The sequence below is a fragment of the Pongo pygmaeus genome, chromosome 11 (assembly GCF_028885625.2).
Source record: "Pongo pygmaeus isolate AG05252 chromosome 11, NHGRI_mPonPyg2-v2.0_pri, whole genome shotgun sequence".
NCBI lineage: Eukaryota > Metazoa > Chordata > Mammalia > Primates > Hominidae > Pongo > Pongo pygmaeus.
The window spans coordinates 35,040,724-35,058,162 of NC_072384.2; the positions used below are offsets into that span (position 1 = coordinate 35,040,724).

General features: G+C 40.3%; 1 protein-coding gene across 1 annotated transcript in view; it reads left to right on the forward strand.

Moving 5' to 3' along the window:
• The window catches only part of UBXN4 (UBX domain protein 4), a 47,769-nt gene that overhangs the window by 14,181 nt on the left and 16,149 nt on the right, over window positions 1-17,439 (forward strand). Inside the window, exons 3-6 of the mRNA XM_054477881.1 lie at window positions 1,607-1,635; window positions 2,227-2,345; window positions 3,613-3,787; window positions 10,762-10,855. Of these exons, the coding sequence (XP_054333856.1) occupies window positions 1,607-1,635; window positions 2,227-2,345; window positions 3,613-3,787; window positions 10,762-10,855 (417 nt within the window). The remainder of the gene's footprint in view (window positions 1-1,606; window positions 1,636-2,226; window positions 2,346-3,612; window positions 3,788-10,761; window positions 10,856-17,439) is intronic.

Consider the following 17,439-nt stretch of genomic DNA (forward strand, 5'->3'; position numbering starts at 1 on the left):
GAAAATATATTTATGTTTGTTTTCCTTCCGTGTTTTACAAAAATAGTATTAATAGCATTTTGACATATTTTTCTGTACCTTTTTTTTTTTTTTTTTTTTTTTGAGATAGAGTCTCACATTGTCCCCTGAGCTGGAGTGCAATGGCATGATCTCGGCTCACTGCAACCTCTGCCTCCTGGGTTCATGCAGTTCTCCTGCGTCAGCCTCCCGAGTAGCTGGGATTACAGGCGCACACTACCACACCCAGCTAATTTTTTGTATTTTCAGTAGAGAGGGAGTTTCACTATGTTGGCCAGACTGGACCCGAACTCCTGACCTCATAATCCACTTGCCTCGGCCTCCCAAAGTGCTGGGATTACAGGTGCGAGCCGCCACGCCAGGCAAATGTTTGTATTTTTAGTAGAGACGGGGTTTTGCCGTGTTGTCCAGGCTGGTCATGAACTCCTGACCTCGTGATCCACCTGCCTTGACCTCCCAAAATGCTGGGATTACAGACTGATCCACAGTGCTGGCCTGCCTTTTTTTATGATTGCATAATTATTCAGTTTTTATTGGTAGATAGATTGCTTTTAATCTTTTGTTATTATAGAGTATTACATTATCACATGCCTAAGTAAGTTGTAGGCCTTATGTCTTCGTGTTCCAGGTTAAGATATTGTATTCAGGTATACTTGTCTGCTGAGGAAGCAGCATGGCAGATACCAAATTAATTTTTTAGCCACCAGATGCAGCCACTAGCTTGTGGGTTGTAAGAGCAAATAGTTCTTTTTTTGAGATGAAGTCTCACTCTGTTGCCCAGGCTGGAGTGCAGTGGTGCAATCTCAGCTCACTGTAGCCTCCACCTCCCGGGTTCAAGCGATTCTCCTGCCTCAGCCTCCTGAGTAGCTGGGATTACAGGTGTGTGCCACCACGCCGAGCTAATTTTTGCATTTTTAGTAGAGACCAGATTTCACCATGTTGGCCAGGCTGGTGTCAACTCCTGACTTCATGATCCACCCGCCTTGGCCTCTCAAAGTGCTTGGATTATAGCTGTGAGCTACCGCGCCCAGCCCTTTTTTTTTTTTTTTTTTTTGAGATGGAGTTTTGCTCTTGTTGCCCAGGTTGGAGTGCAATGGTGCGATCTTGGCTCACTGAAACTTCCGCCTCCTGGGTTCAAGTGATTCTCCTGCCTCAGCCTCCCGAGTAGCTGGGATTACAGGCACTTGCCACAATGCCCAGCTAATTTTTGTATTTTTAGTAGAGATGGGGGTTTCACCATGTTGGCCAGGCTGGTCTCAAACTCTTGATCTCAAGTGATCTGCCTGCCTCGGCCTCCCAAAGTGCTGGGATTACAGGCATGAGCCACCATGCCCGGCCACAAATAATTCTTTCATTTGAAAATTATAAAACAAACCAGAAAAAGTCTTAATGAAATAAGAATTATATTTTTCTCCTTCAACCCGATTGCTGTGAAAGAAACTGGTAGTTGCAGGAAAATACTTGTGATACAAGTACACAAATAAAATTGATAAAATTACTGTGGTACAGTAAATTTTATTAAAACAACTCAGTATTTAGAAAATACTTGCATTCATCTAGTGATTTTCTGTTTGATTTTGTTTTACAGTGAAGCCTGCCTACAGTTTTCACAAATCTGTATCCTTTCAGTAAAGAATTGCTTATATATATACATTTATTTACCTTCCTTTTGGTTAATTTATGAAATTTAGAAATTATTAATTTTTATTTAGGAAATCATACATTCTTTTTTATGGAAACTTTATTACTAAGTGTCCTCATTTAAAAAAAATGTTATTATAGGAAATTTCAAACGTATATAAAAGTAACTCAATGGTGTAGTGCACCCCATACATTGAGATAATATATTGTAGCTAAAGATAGGATAGGGAGTTTTAAAAATGTGAATATCTGAAAAACAATATAGATCAGTTGGGTTGGAATGTTACAAGTAGCTTGCAAGAGTCAGCTGGCAGCAAGATGGATAGAAAAGGAAGTTATGATAGAGGAGAATGTAGTAGATTTTTCAGTAGAATATACCTCATAAATTAACATGTCACATGTATTAATACTACAGGTATAATGATGCAGTACTTGAAATTATTTAATAAATGTTAGATTATATTGTGAAAATCACAAAGATAATTTGTTTTCCTTTGTTACCAATAGTATTTCATAAAACTATCCTTTTGTTTCACATGAATTGTTAGACTTAATTAAACTGTACAGATCCTGTAGTGTGTGTTCCATCCAGTTTCTTTATTGGAGACAGTGGAATTCCCTTGGAAGTAATAGCAGGAAGTGTTTCTGCAGATGAACTTGTTACAAGAATTCACAAAGTCCGACAGGTAAGAAGGAACAGAACTGTTGTTTCCATAAATGGTATGTCAGGAATTGGATTTTTTATTTATTTATTTTTTTTTTGAGATGGAGTCTCGTTCTGTCGCCCAGGCCGGAGTGCAGTGGTGTGATCTCGGCTCAACTGCAGCCTCCGCCTCCCAGGTTCAAGTGATTCTCCTGCCCCAGCCTCCCAAGTAGCTGGGATTGCAAGCACCTGCCACCACACTGAGCTGATTTTTGTATTTTTAGTAGAGACAGAGTTTCACCATGTTGGCCAGGCTGGTCTCAAACTCCTGACCTCAGGTGATCTGCCCGCCTTGGCGTCCCAAAGTGCTGAGATTACAGGCGTGAGCCACCGCACCGTTCCTAACATTGGAATATTTTTGGAGCCCCTCTGTATATTCAGGAAACTGCCATGCCAAAAATCTTAAAAGGTAGTAAGTACTGTCTTTGTCACCTGTTTTGTAAATAGCATGAAGTTATAAGTGCCAGTAGCCAGTACCTAATACTTGACTGACTTCTTTACCTTTCTTTTTTATTTATTTATTTATTTATTTTTTGAGATGGAGTCTCTGTTGCCCAGGCTGGAGTGCAGTGGACTGATCGCAGCTCACTGCAATCTCTACCTCCCGGGTTCGAGCGATTTTTCTGCCTCAGCCCTCAGCCTCCCCAGTGGCGGGATTACAGGTGCATGCCACCATGCTCAGCTAATTTTTGCATTTTTAGTAGAGACGGGATTTTGCCATGTTGGCCAGGCTGGTCTCAAACTCCTGACCTCAAGTGATCTGCCCGCCTTGACCTCCCAAAGTGCTGGGGTTACAGGCGTGAGCCACTACACCGAGCCATCTTTCACCCCAATCTCAACACATAATGAATATCACCATAAATTTGTTGAAAGAGAAAGTTGCTGTCATATTAAGACTCTAACTATATATTGCTTAATATATTTTAAGGACTTTATACTCAATAATTAATCATTTCTGTCTACTTTGGACAAATGGCTAGTAGAAGTTTGTAACTTTTCTTTGAATTCTAATTTGAGGGAAAATCAATAGTGTGCTTTAACAAATGTTTTTATGGTCTTGCCAGCCTGCAGGTAAATTCCATAATGTGATTATATCATACTTAGGATTATACATTTTGGATTCATCTGTTTATGAGCGTTTCGTATTTCTCTTTTTGTAGAGTATAAATCAACCTGTATTTTGGTCTCTACTGCCATGGTAAGTTTAGATTCTTATCTATTTATTAAAATCCAATTTATTTTCTCCCTAGATGCATTTGCTAAAAAGTGAAACATCAGTAGCAAATGGCAGTCAGTCAGAAAGTTCAGTGTCTACACCATCTGCCTCATTTGAACCTAACAACACTTGTGAAAACTCTCAGTCAAGAAATGCAGAGCTTTGTGAGATACCACCCACTTCTGATACAAAGTCAGATACTGCAACAGGTAACTTTTAATGTACCTTTTTGAGTACAATAGAAGCTCCTTCACTACATTTTAATATTTAAATATTAATATTTTTGAAATATATTGTATGTATTTTTCTTCACATTTATTTAACTTAAAATTTAAGAATCATATTGAATACACGTGTCTTTTAGTGGCAGAAGACAATAAAGTCAGTGAATGTCAACTTGACTCCCAAATAGTCAACATTCCAGAGCAATTGATTTATAATTTCTGCTATTGCACTATATGCTTCAAGGAATATCATGACGCTGAGCAGTTTTATAAATCTCTTACTAGCCTAGAGAATTTTGAAAGTTTCAAATGAACTAAAGTATTGTATTTGAAATTGTTTCTATAACATGTAAAAAGCTATATAAATTTAAGAGAATAGTATTATATATATATTTTAATTAGAGGTAAAAGATAATTTTGAAATAGAGCTTGTAGAAGTAAGAGGTGTGACTGTAAACTCATTGATAGAAAAGGCAAAAGAGAAATTTTAAACTGAATTTTTGGGATTGTGGTTGGAGTTGTTTGGTGTAATATAGCTTTGTATTAGGCAACCGAGGGGTAGATAAATCAAGATGTTAGGATATTAGTGTCCTAAAAGATGATTCTATTCTAGCATCCCACACAAATAATCATCAAGCTTCTATTTGAATGCATTCAATGATGGGAAGCTCATTACCTTGCTAGGAAGCCTGTTCTGTTGTTGAACAGCTCTAGTTTTTAGAAAGAGTCTTCCTTATATTGAGCTGAAATTTGATTCCCCATAACTTCCTATTAACATTAATGCTGCCTTGTGGAGTTACACGTGACAGGTTTTGAATATTTGAAATACAGCTATTTGTCTCATTTTGAGGTTTTACATCCATGGATCATTCAACTTCTGGATGTGTATGGAACGGGGGGACTCTATTATGGATGTTCATTTAGGTCTACAACAGAATAATTATTTTAATTGTATTTACCTGGATATATATCATTTCCAAAATTCTTCATTCCATTTTGAAGATAGACACGTGTTTCCCTCTGGTATAATATTCTTTCAGCCTGAAAATTTTCCTTTAGCATTACTTATTGTACAGGTCTGGAGGTTTCTTTATGTGAAATGACTTTGTTTTATCTTCATTCTGGAAGGATATTTTTGCTGGATATAAAAATTTTGTGTTTACAGTTACAGGTATTGTCCACCGTCTTCTGGTCTTCATAGTGTTCTATTGAGAAGTCTCCACAAATTCTGATTGTTCCCCCCTGTAAGGAGTATGTTGGTTTTCTCTGGCTGCTTTCAGGATTTCTTTCTTTGGTTTTTAGCAATTTGACTGTGATATGCCTAAGTGTATTTTTCTTTGTATTTATCCTGTGTTTGGTTTGCCTAGTTTCTTGCATCTGTAAATGTGTGACTTTCACCAGGTTTGGGAATTTTGGTCCATATATCTTGCTGGAATGAATTACATGTATATTAGGCTTCATGGTATTGTCCCACAGGTTTATTTTTTTCACTCTTATTTTTTCTTCTTCTTTGGATTGGATAATTCTGTTGATCTACAAGTTCACTGACTCCTTATCATCTCCATTCTGATGTTAAGCCCATCCAGTGAATTTTTTATTTTAGATAAAATTATGTTATACATTTTTTAGTTGTAGGATTTCCATTTCTTTCTCTCTTATTATAACTTTTTATTTTGAAATAGTTTGACTCATAAGTTACAAAAGTTGTGCAGAATGAGTACTCTTCATCTACATTTTATTCTTTTAATTGATTTCAAGTGTATTTCCCTTTTCCTCATTTCAGTTATAATGGCCGCTTTAAAGTCTTTGTCTGACAGTTTCAATATCTAGCTCATCTGAGGATTGGCTTGTGTTGATCACCTTTACCCTTTAGAATGGGTCACATTTTCCTGTTTGTTTGTATGTCAAAAAATGCTGGATTATATCTTGTACATTGTTGTGGACACTCTGGATTTCATTGTATTCCTGCAAAGAGTGTTGTTTTTGTTTTAGTAGACAATTAACTTGGCTAGACTAAAACTGCAAGCTCTGGCTTAACCTGAGGTGAGTAGCAGCTCTAATCTCAGTTTTTTTTAGCTTAAAAAAAAATTTTTTTTTTTTTGATCAGGTGTGGTTGTTCGCACCTATAATCCCAGCACTTTGAGAGGCCAAGGTGGGCAGATTGCTTAAGCCCAGGAGTTCGAGACCCGCCTGGACAACATGGCAAAACTCTGTCTCTACAAAAATACAAAAATGTGTCTACAGGGTCTGGCTCTGTCACCCAGGCTGGAGTGTGCTGGCACAAACATAGCTCACTATAATCTCCAACTCCTGGCCCACGTGATTGCCTGCTTCAGCCACATGAGTAGCTAGGACTACAGGTGTGCACCACCACACCTGGCTATTTTTTTTTTTTTTCTTTTTTGAGATGGAATTTTGGTCTTGTTGCGCAGGCTGGAGTGCAATGGTGCAATCTTGGCTCACCACAACCTCCACCTCCCAGGTTCAAGCAATTCTCCTGCCTCAGCCTGCCGAGTAGCTGGGATTACAGGCATGCACCACCATGCCTGGCTAATTTTGTATTTTTAGTAGGGACGGGGTTTCTCCATGTTGATCAGGCTGGTCTCGATCTCCCAACCTCAGGTGATCTGCTTGCCTTGGCCTCCCAAAGTGCTGGGATTATAGGTATGAGCCACCACGCCCAGCCTAATTTTTTAATTATATTCTTTGCAGAGATGGGGTCTCACTATGTTGCTTAGGCTGTCTCAAACTCCTGTCCTCCAGTAATCCTCCTGCCTTGCCCTCTGAAAGTGCTGGGATTACAGGCATGAGTCATTGGATCCAGGCCTGTAGCTTTTTAAAACTATTTATTATGGAAAATTTCAAACATATATAGAAGTAGAAAAAAATAGTATAAGAAAACCCCATTAATCCATTGCCTAGCTTCATGGCCAGTATTCTCATCTGTGCCCTCCACTCCTCTTCTTTTTCAACTTATTTAGAACAAATCTCAGGTAAAATATTTCAGTATGTATCTCTAAAATATAAGAAAGGAATATAAATCTTTTAAGATTATATATAGTTGCCTTTTAAAATAATTTTTTTTTTTTTTGAGACAGAGTCTCACTCTGTTGGCCAGGCTGCAGTGCAATGGCATGATTTCGGCTCACTGCAACCTCCACCTCCCAGGTTCAAGTGATTCTCCTGTCTCAGCCTCCCGAGTAGCTGGGACTACAGGCGCGCACCACCATGCCCAGCTAATTTTTGTATTTTTAATAGAGACGGGGTTTCACCATGTTGGCCAGGCTGGCCTCGAACTCCTGACCTCAGGTGATACGCCCGCCTCAGCTCCCAAAGTGCTGGGATTGTAGGCATGAGCCACTGCGCCCGGCAAAAATAAATTTTAATTATGGAAATTTGCAAGCATATTCTAAAGTAGAGAGAACAGAATAACGATCTCGAGGTACTCATCATCCTGCGTCAGTGATTCCCATTATTTGCTCGGTTTTTGTTATCTGTCTCCCTATATGACCATCCCTCCCAGGTTATTTTGAAGCAAATCTCAGGCATTTATATGATTTCATCTTTTAAAATATCAATATCTAAAAGATAAGAAAATTTTAAAAATAACCACAATACTATTATCAAAGCCAGAAAGGTTAATAGTAATCCTTTTTGTCATCAACTATCTAGGCAATATTTATATTATACTTTTTTTTCAGTTTGAGTTACAGTTCGATATATTGCTATTGGTGATTTCTGCTCTCCCTGGTAGTTTTTCCTATCGTTTTCCACAGTCTGGATTTTACTGCATCCCCATGGAATTGTGTAAGATGTTCCTCTGTCCCCTTTATTCCTCTAAATTGGTAAAGCTACAGACTTGATCAAGTCAGCTTCATTATTCTTTTTGACAAGACTACTTTATAGATGATGATGTATATTTCTCTCAGGAGATACATTATGTCTGTTATTCCAGTTGGCTTTTTAAGCCTAAAGGCAGAACTTCTCTTAATACATTTTTATTATATTTGGATTTTTATCAGTTGTTTTAGCTTATTGAGGTGTTTTTTTTTTTTTTTTTTTTTTTTTATTTTCTTTTTTTTTTTTTTTTTTTTTAATTTATGAAGTATTTATTGATCGTTCTTGGGTGTTTCTCGGAGAGGGGAATATGGGAGGGTCATAGGATAATAGTGGAGAGAAGGTCAGGAGATAAACACATGAACAAAGGTCTCTGGTTTTCCTAGGCAGAGGTCCCTGCGGCCTTCTGCAGTGTTTGTGCCCCTGGGTACTTGAGATTAGGGAGTGGTGATGACTCTTAAAGGGCATGCTGCCTTCAAGCATCTGTTTAACAAAGCACATCTTGCACCGCCCTTAATCCATTTAACCCTAAGTTGACACAGCATATGTTTCAGAGAGCATGGGGCTGGGGGAAAGGCCATAGATCAACAGCACCCCAAGGCAGAAGAATTTCTCCTAGTCAGAACAAAATGGAGTCTCCTATGCCCACCCCATTCTACACAGACACAGCAACAATCTGATCTCTCCTTCCTTTCCCCACACTTCCTCCCCTTCTCTTCAACAAAACCGCCATCGTCCTCATGGCCCGCTCCCGATGGTCGCTGTCTCTTTGGAGCTGTTGGGTACACCTCCCAGACAGGGCAGCCAGGCAGAGGCGCTCCTCACGTCCCAGACAGGGCGGCCGGGCAGAGGCGCTCCTCACTTCCCAGACGGGGCCGCCCGGGCAGAGGCGCTCCTCTCCTCCCAGACGGGGCGGCCGGGCAGAGGCTCTCCTCACATCCCAGACGATGGGCAGCCGGGTAGAGGCGCTCCTCACATCCCAGACGGGGCGGCCGGGCAGAGGCGCTCCTCACTTCCCCGACGGGGCCGCCCGGGCAGAGGCGCTCCATTGAGGTGTTTTTTCAATCCAGATTTTTTTTTTTTTTTTTTTTTTTTTGGAGACAGTCTCGCTCTGTCTCCCAGGCTGGAGTGCAGTGGCGTGATCTTGGCTCACGGCAGCCTCCACCTCCCAAATTCAAGTGATTCTTCTACCTCAGCCTTCGAAGTAGCTGGGATTACAGGCACCGCAACCATGCCCAGCTGATTTTTGTATTTTTAGTAGTGATGAGGTTTCACCATGTTGGCCAGGCTGGTCTCAAACTCCTGACCTCAAATGATCCACCTGCCTCTGCCTCCCAAAGTGCTGGGACTGCAGGTGTGAGCCACCATACCCAAGCTAGAATTTTTCATTTAGGAATTAGCAGTTAAATATGAGTGTTAATAAGCTATTTCACACAATTTTGGGTCACCCATAAAGTTACACATGGGCCAGGTACAATGGCTCATATCTGTGATCCCAGGACTTTAGGAGGCCAAGATCACTTGAGCTCAGGAGTTCGAGACCAGCCTGGGCAGTGTGACAAAACCCAGTCTCTACACAAAATACAAAAATTGGCCAGGCATGGTAGCGTGCACTGGTGGCCCCAGCTACTAGGGAGGCTGAAGTAGGAAGATGGCTTGATCCCAGGAGGCGGAGGTTGCAGTGAGCCAAGATCATACCACTGCTTTCCAGCCTGGGCAACAGAGCTAGACCCTGTCTCAAAAAAAAAGTTACAAATTTATATTTTACATCTTCAAGTCATTTATAAAATACCAAAGGCAGAGAACTCTGTGACATACAATTGGAAATCTTCCTCTATATGACATCTATCCATTTCTCTTTGATTATGAGTCATAGATTCACCTAACTGTACTCTTATTCAACACTTTTCCCCCAGTTTGTCCACAAGTTATCTTCATAAGATGTTAAATTTTTGCTGATAATAAGACATGTCCTCAGCATTCATTTTATTTGCTAAAGAAAGGTGATTAATTTCCTATTGAGCCTCTACTGGCTGCTAGTGGTTACCAGTTCTTATCCAAGAGTTGCATTCAGTGATACACTGGTAAATATTTATCAGAAGGGTCTGTGGAAGCAAAGACCCATATTTGTAGTATTTGCTAATTTCCAAGGTGTAAATACTCCCACTTTGTTGATTTCAAGCTACCTAGGTTATGCCCCTGAATGGGGAAGGAGAATAGATATGCACCATCATCTCTACTTAGTCATACTAATTATTTTTACTACTACTGTAGTAACGAAAATGCTTACCATGTGCCAGTCTCAGTTAAGTTCTAAGCATTTTACTTGTGTTAACACGTATTTCTTATAACAACCGTGTGAGGTTACTATCCCCATTTTACTGATGAGACACAGAGGGATTAAGGAACTTACTGAAATGACTGTGTGGCTCCAGAGTCCTTGTTTGCCAAAGACTGTAAAGAAGAATCAGGTTGGTGGCAAGTTGTAAGAAGGGAATGACAGAGGTCTTGTAGAACAGGCCAGGATAAAAGTCTGTCTTTCAGGAAATCCTTCAAAGAAAACTAGCACAAAGAGGCTCTCTAAGGAACCACTCTGGTCAGCAGAAGCAGATTCCTTGGACCAGTGTAAGTCCAGAGCCATACCCAGGATCAAACCTGGCCTGTATTGCTCACTGCTCAATAGCCACAGCCACATTTTAATTAAAATTAATTACAATTAAAATTTGTTCCTCACTTGCAGTAACCTCATTTTAGATGTTCAACAGCCGCGTGTCTAGTGGCTGCTGTATTAGACAGTATAGATATTGGAGGGCACTGCTCTAGAGTGAAGCCTACCCATAGCCAGGCATGCCTCCTGCCAGATTGGTATTCATGTTTTACGTCTGACCTTCACCTTGGTGATCTTAACTCGGTAACTGCTTTATTTCTAATTGTGAACAATTTTATCCACGTCTAAACTTTAGGATTAGTAATAGCATATTTAGCTCCTTCTCCATTTTTAGGGAAAATATATAATGCTTAAGATATAAAATTATTAACAGATGCTGTAATCTGAAAGATTTATTCCTTTAAAAAGTTGCATTAAATGCAGTATTCTTATTTCTTTTTATTTAATAATTAAGGAGGAGAAAGTGCAGGCCATGCCACTTCCTCTCAGGAGCCTAGTGGATGCTCAGATCAGAGACCTGCGGAGGACCTCAACATCCGAGTGGAAAGGTTTGCTCTTCTTTTTGCAAATAGCATTTTGTTTAAAAAGACAGTGGTTTTCAGTTATTTCATTAATTTGAATTAAAGCTAAAGTTATACAAATGAAGTTTTAGAATTCTGAGTTGAAATTTTTGATCACCTAACTAATTTGTATCCATAAACATTACACTCTAAGTGTAAAGCTTTCCTGTATGTCTGAAGTCACCAGTCAGCTTTTGGTCTGATCATTCTAAGAATCCCCTTTTTAATGGTATTTTGGTACATGGGTGTTTCCATCTGTCACTTCTGCTTTTATCTCTTTATGCCATAAGGATAATAAGCTCCATATGGGCTTCAGCTTATTTCATGACTATGTACTGAGTTTAAGTTCTGCATAAGTGGGTGTCTACTAAGTGGCATTTTTCATTAGTTGGTCTAATAATCAGATACAAATTTCTGGCTCTTTGTAGTTTCTAGTATTTTTAATGATACAGTAATTGTCAAATCATAGTCTTTTATGCTGTGATTCCTACATGAGTTAATAGTGGTTAAGCAGGAATATTTTAAACCCTGATTTAAACCCCTTTAGCGTTAGTTATATGGAAGTTTAAAAAAATTCCTTAGCATTTAAAAATTTTTTTTAAAAAACCTTCCTTAGAGAGACTTGATATTTTCTTGTTCACATAGATGCTTCGGGGAAACAGGGTTCAAAGTGATTGCTGATACTGTCTTTGAGTTTGCTTGTGACTCAGTAAAGATCAGCTTCTTTTCAACAAAACCTAGATTCTGATTGTTCTTTGTAGGGGTAGGGGCAGTGCCCAGACCTTGAGGTGAAAAGCAGGCTGGACCTCACAGTGGTGAGGAAAGTGGTATAAGACTAGAAGAATAGCAGCAGGAAACTTAAGTTCCCAAGGGTTCATCCTGTTTTGCTTCTTTCTGATTTGCTAACACCAGGCCCACTACTCTGTACCTTTATTTGCACCACTCCGGGCTGAAGTGAAAATAAAAAATCTGGAAAAGGGTTTGGAGACTTGGGGCGAAAACCTGAATTACATCAGGTAGCCCTTTATTTTGAGGTGGGGTCAGGCGCTATTTAGTTACACTGGAAAAAGTTTTTAATAGCCTCCATTCTTATGTAAGGGAATGTCAGCTAGTGTCTGCCTGTGTCATAGTACTAATTAATTCACAAGCTGAGATCCTGCATTTTATTCATCTGAGTTCATGCCAAATTAGGAATCTTGTTCCTTTTGTGGAATCTGATTCATTGACAATGACAATAACTAATGACACCAGCGTATAATATTCCTATTCCAAATGTCCACTTAGCTCATTATTTATACCCTAAGAGTTGCCATCATTCTCACCATCCCCTGCCATAGACTATGAAGCTCTTGTGCCCTCAACTAACTCATCCTCTGCCATCTTCTGCAGGGTATTGAACTCTGAAACTACTAGTTTCCCTGTCTCTCTGAACTGAAGTGCTTTTCCTCAGCCTGGTTAAGTTGGACCCATCAGTCCCTGTGGTGTAATCTGATAATTTAGAATTATATGAAGTTCTATAAAGCAAAATTCATCCATTTTTCTCTGACCTTGATGATATTTTAAAATCTATTTCATACAAATTAAAAATTCAGAGTTAAAATTTGGCAGGGGCTGTGAGTGGTGGCTCACGCCCGTAATCCCAGCACTTTGGGAGGCTGAGGCAGGTGGTTTGCTTGAGCCTGGGAAATAGAGACCAGCCTGGGCAACATGGCAAAACCCTGTCTCTACAAAAAAACACAAAAATTAGTTGGGTGAGGTGGCGCACACCTGTAGTCCCAGCTACTCAGGAGGCTGAGGTGGGAGGATCACCTGAGCCCAGGAGGTCAAGGCTGCAGTGAGCCATGATCACACCACTGTACTCCAGCCTGAGTGACAGAGCAAGATTCTGTCTCAAAAAGTAAATAAATAAGACCAGGCATGGTGGATCACGCCTGTAATCCCAGCACTTTGAGAGGCTGAGGTGGGTGGATCATTTGAGGCCGGGAGTTCGAGACCAGCCTGCCAACATGGCGAAACCCCGTCTCTACTAGAAAAATACAAAAATTAGCTGGGCATGGTACGCACCTGTAGTCCCAGCTACTCAGGAGGTTGAGGCACGAAAATTGCTTGAACCCGGGATGCGGAGGTTGCAGTGAGCCAAGGTCGTGCCACTACACTCCAGCCTGGGCGACAGAGTGCTACTCCATCTCAAAATAAATGAAATAAAATAAAAAATAAAGCAGGATGGATTAGCAAATGTAAGATTCTTACTTTCCTCTCAGGCTACAGTTGAAACTGAGATCTATTTCCAAAGACTATGTTTTTGGAAAACTTAATTACTGTAGTTGACTTTAAGTCTTAGGCTTTTTTCTCATCTAGCTTCAAAGAAAACTAATTTTGTTAAGGGAAAGGGTGACTAAATAAAATTGACATTAGTGAGAAATTCATCCTATCTTGTACATAAGAACATAGTCCTTCAATCTTGAGCTGCATTTTGTCAAGTAAACATAATTAAAAAAAAAAAAAAACGGATTGGTGATTTGAAATTGTGAGATCTAAGTTTTTATTTTTAATATTAATGGATATACAGTGGTTATTTATTTATTTATTTATGAGGCAGAGTCTTGCTCTGTTGCCCCGGCTGGAGTGCAGTGGCATGATCTTGGCTCACTGCAGCCTCTGACTCCGGGATTCCAGCGATTCTCCTGCCTCAGCCTCCCAAGTAGCTGGGATTACAGGCATGCACCACCACACCCGGCTAATTTTTTAAAATATTTTTAGTAGCAACAGGATTTCGCCATGTTGGCTGGGCTGGTCTTAAACTCCTGACTTCAGGTCATCTGCTCACCTTGGCCTCCCAAAGTGCTGGGATTACAGGTGTGAGCCACAGCACCTCGCCTGTGATGGTTTTTTGTTTGTTTTTGAGATGAAGTCTGGCTCTGTTGCCAGGCTGGAGTGCAGTGGCGTGATCTCGGCTCACTGCAGCCTCCTCCTCCCAGTTCAAGTGGTCCTCATACCTCAGCTTCCTGAGTATCTGGGATTACAGGTGTGCGCCACCATGACTGGCTAATTTTTGTATTTTTAGTAGGGACGGTTTTGCCATGTTGGCCAGGCTGGTCTTGAACTCCTGGCCTGAAGTAATCCACCTGCCTTGGCTTCTTAAAGTGCTGAGATTACAGGCTTGAGCCACCACATCTGGCCAGGATATACAGTGTTTCATTAAAGCTAACAGATGTGAAATAGGAATCTTTTAGCGAATCTTTAGATAAAATGCATTATTTTGTTTATTTCATTATGGTTTTTTTTTGTTTTTGTTTTTTTCCCTGAGATGGAGTTTTGCTCTTGTCGCCCAAGCTGGAGTGCAATGGCACAATCTCGGCTCACTGCAACCTCCACCTCCCAGATTCAAGCGATTCTCCTGCCTCAGCCTCCCGAGTAGCTGGGATTACAGGTGCCCACCACCACGCCTGGCTAATTTTTATATTTTTAGTAGAGGTGGGGTTTCACCACATTGGCCAAGCTGGTCTCAAACTCCTGACATCAGGTGATCCGCCCGCCTCGGCCTCCCAAAGTTCTGGAATTACAGGCATGAGCCACCGCACCCAGCCATGTCATTATGTTTAACATGGGCAGAATTATCTGGCAAAGATAATATATAGTACCATGACTTCCAGTCTTTTTATTTGAATAAGTTTCAAACCTCAATGTTGAAAAAATAGTGTAATGACCACCTTTTCATTTTTTTTCTTTTTTTTTCTTCTGATTTCATTTGAAAGTTGCAGACATAATTTCACTTCATGCCTAGATACCTCAGCATGCATCTCCTAGGAAGACATTGGCTGAGGGTCTGTAGGCTTTGAGCAGGGACTCCATCCTAGGCCAGGATCTGGGGATCTGTGCTCACAGACCTGTGTCCTTCCCCCTTCTGGCGCCCAGGCAGGCATAGTGACCATTAAGAAGTAGATGCCAGCCCAGCACAGTGGCTCACACCTGTAATCCCAGCACTTTGGGAGGCTGAGGTAGGTGGATCAACTGAGGTCAGGAGTTCGAGACCAGCCTGAGCAACATGGTGAAACCCTGTCTCTACTAAAAATACAAAAATTACCCAGATGTAGTGGTGGGTACCTGTAATCTCAGCTATTTGGGAGGCTGAAGGCAGGGAAATTGCTTGAACCCAGGAGGTAGAGATTGCAGTGAGCTGAAATTATGCCATTGCACTCCAGCCTGGGCAACAAGAGAGAAAAATCCATCTCAAAAAAAAAAAAAAAAAAGTCGATGCCCAAATGTAGAAGTTATGGAACAGTCGATTTGTTATTAAATTAGATGCAGTTTAGCTTTTCACCCAGATTAAAACAAATTTGCGTTTATATTTCTCAGAAGAAAATTCTACAAATGGTCTATAAATACATTTATACACCATTTTCAGATGGTGTATATTTTCAGATATAAGCACAATACCATTATCATACTCAAGAAATTCTAAATTGATACAGTAAGATTATCTAATTTGTTGTCCGTATTCAGATTTCCCAGTTGCTCCAATAATGGCCCTTTTAACTTTTCTTCCCTTGATTCAGGATCCAGTCAAGGATTGTTCATTGCATTTAGTTTAGGCTGTGAATCCAAGACACTTCTATTCTTGTTTGCATTTTTCATGATTTTAGACATTTTGAAGAGTCTAGGTTAGTTGTTTCTACAATGTCCTTTGATCTGGTCCCAGTTCTATCATTAGATTCAGGTTAAACTCTGATAAGAACATTACCAAGATAATGTTTTGTCCTTTCCATTACTCATATCAGGAGACAAGTAATATCAGATGTATGCATTATTGGAGATGTAAAGTTTAATTATTTGGTTAGGATGGTATCTGTTGGGTACCCTTTTCATTTTCTAATATATAAGTTGTCTATGGGGTGATTCAAACGGTCAATATCCTACTGCTTAAAAACTTCACCCGGTGGTTTCAGCATTCATTGATTTTTGCTGTAATCACTTATTTCATTGATGTTTAAAAATTGTGGTATTTTTCTCATTCTGTTTTTTCTACGTTTATCAGCTAGCATTCTTCTGTAGAGAAATGCTTTGATCTACCCCCTCTACTTTCCATCTGCCCACCCCCGCCCCCTTTTTCCAGTAAACTACTTATTGGACACCAGCACCCAGATGAAGGAATAGAAAATTACCAGTGCTAGTCTGGCATGGTGGCTCACGCCTGTAATCCGAGCACTTTGGGAGGCCAAGGTGGGCGGGTCACTTGAGGTCAGGAGTTCAAGACCAGCCTTGCCAACACATTGTAACCTTGTCTCTACTAGAAATACAAAAATTAGCTGGGCGTGGGGGTGTGCATCTGTAGTCCTAGCCACTGAGGAGTCTGAGGTAGAAGAATCACCTGAACCGGGGAGGCAGAAGTTGCAGTGAGCCGAGATGATGCCACCGCACTCCAGCCTGGGCGACAAAGTGAGACCTTGTCTCAAAAAAAAAAAATGAAAGAAAGAAAATTAACAGTGCCTAATAAGCTTTCCTAATGCCCCTTCCCAGTTATGGATTCCCTCCATAAGAGGATCACTATCCTGAATCTAACACTGTAGGTTAGTTGTCTGCTTGTGAACTTTGTGATGGAATCACGCAACATGTATTTTGTGTTTGATCTCCTTTGTTCAGCTTTGTATTTTGAGGCTTATCTGTTTTGCATGTTGCAGTAATTGGTGCACTCTCATTGCTTTATAGTATTCTATTTGACTCTACCTTGATTTATTAATCCATTCTACTGTTGGTAGATATTAGGATTGTTTTCAGTTTGGGGCTATTTGAATAGAACTGCTATGAGGAATATTCTTGTATATGTCTTGGTGAACATGTGTACACATTTCTTTTGGGCATATATATGAAGAAGCGGGAATTTCTGGGTTATACATACTGATCAAACAGCTTTCCAAAGTGGTTAGGCCAATTTACAGTTCCCCTTAGCAGTTAAGATATGTCACAGATGCTTTTTTTTCTCTCATGTGTTACTATCCATTTCTCTATTCTTTTTGGTGCACAAATTGCCCCAAATTTGACTTGTTGGAATCCCCTTCATATTGGGTCTTCTGGCTTTTTGACAGTACTCACTCCCTTGATTGCTGGCACATGTTGTTCAGTTTGGTATACACCAAACACTTTTAGAGAAAATACCATTTTCATTTTAAAAAATGAAATATAATTCACTACCATGAAATTGAAAGTGTACAATTCAGTGAGTTTTAGCATATTCACAAGGTTGTGCATCCACTACCACTGTCTAATTTCAGAATCATTTTTTTTTTTTTTAATTTTTTTATTTTTTTGAGATGGAGTCTTGCTTTGTTTCCCAGGCTGGAGTGCAGTGGCACCATCTCGGCTCACTGCAACCTCCGCCCCCCAGGTTCACGCGATTCTCCTGGCTCAGCCTCCTGAGTAGCTGGGATTACAGGCGCACGCCACCACACCTGGCTAATTTTTGTATCTTTAGTGGAGACAGCATTTCACCATGTTGGTCAGGCTGGTCTCAAACTCCTGACCTTGTGATCTGCCCACCTCGGCCTCCCAGAGTTCTGGGATTACAGACATGAGCC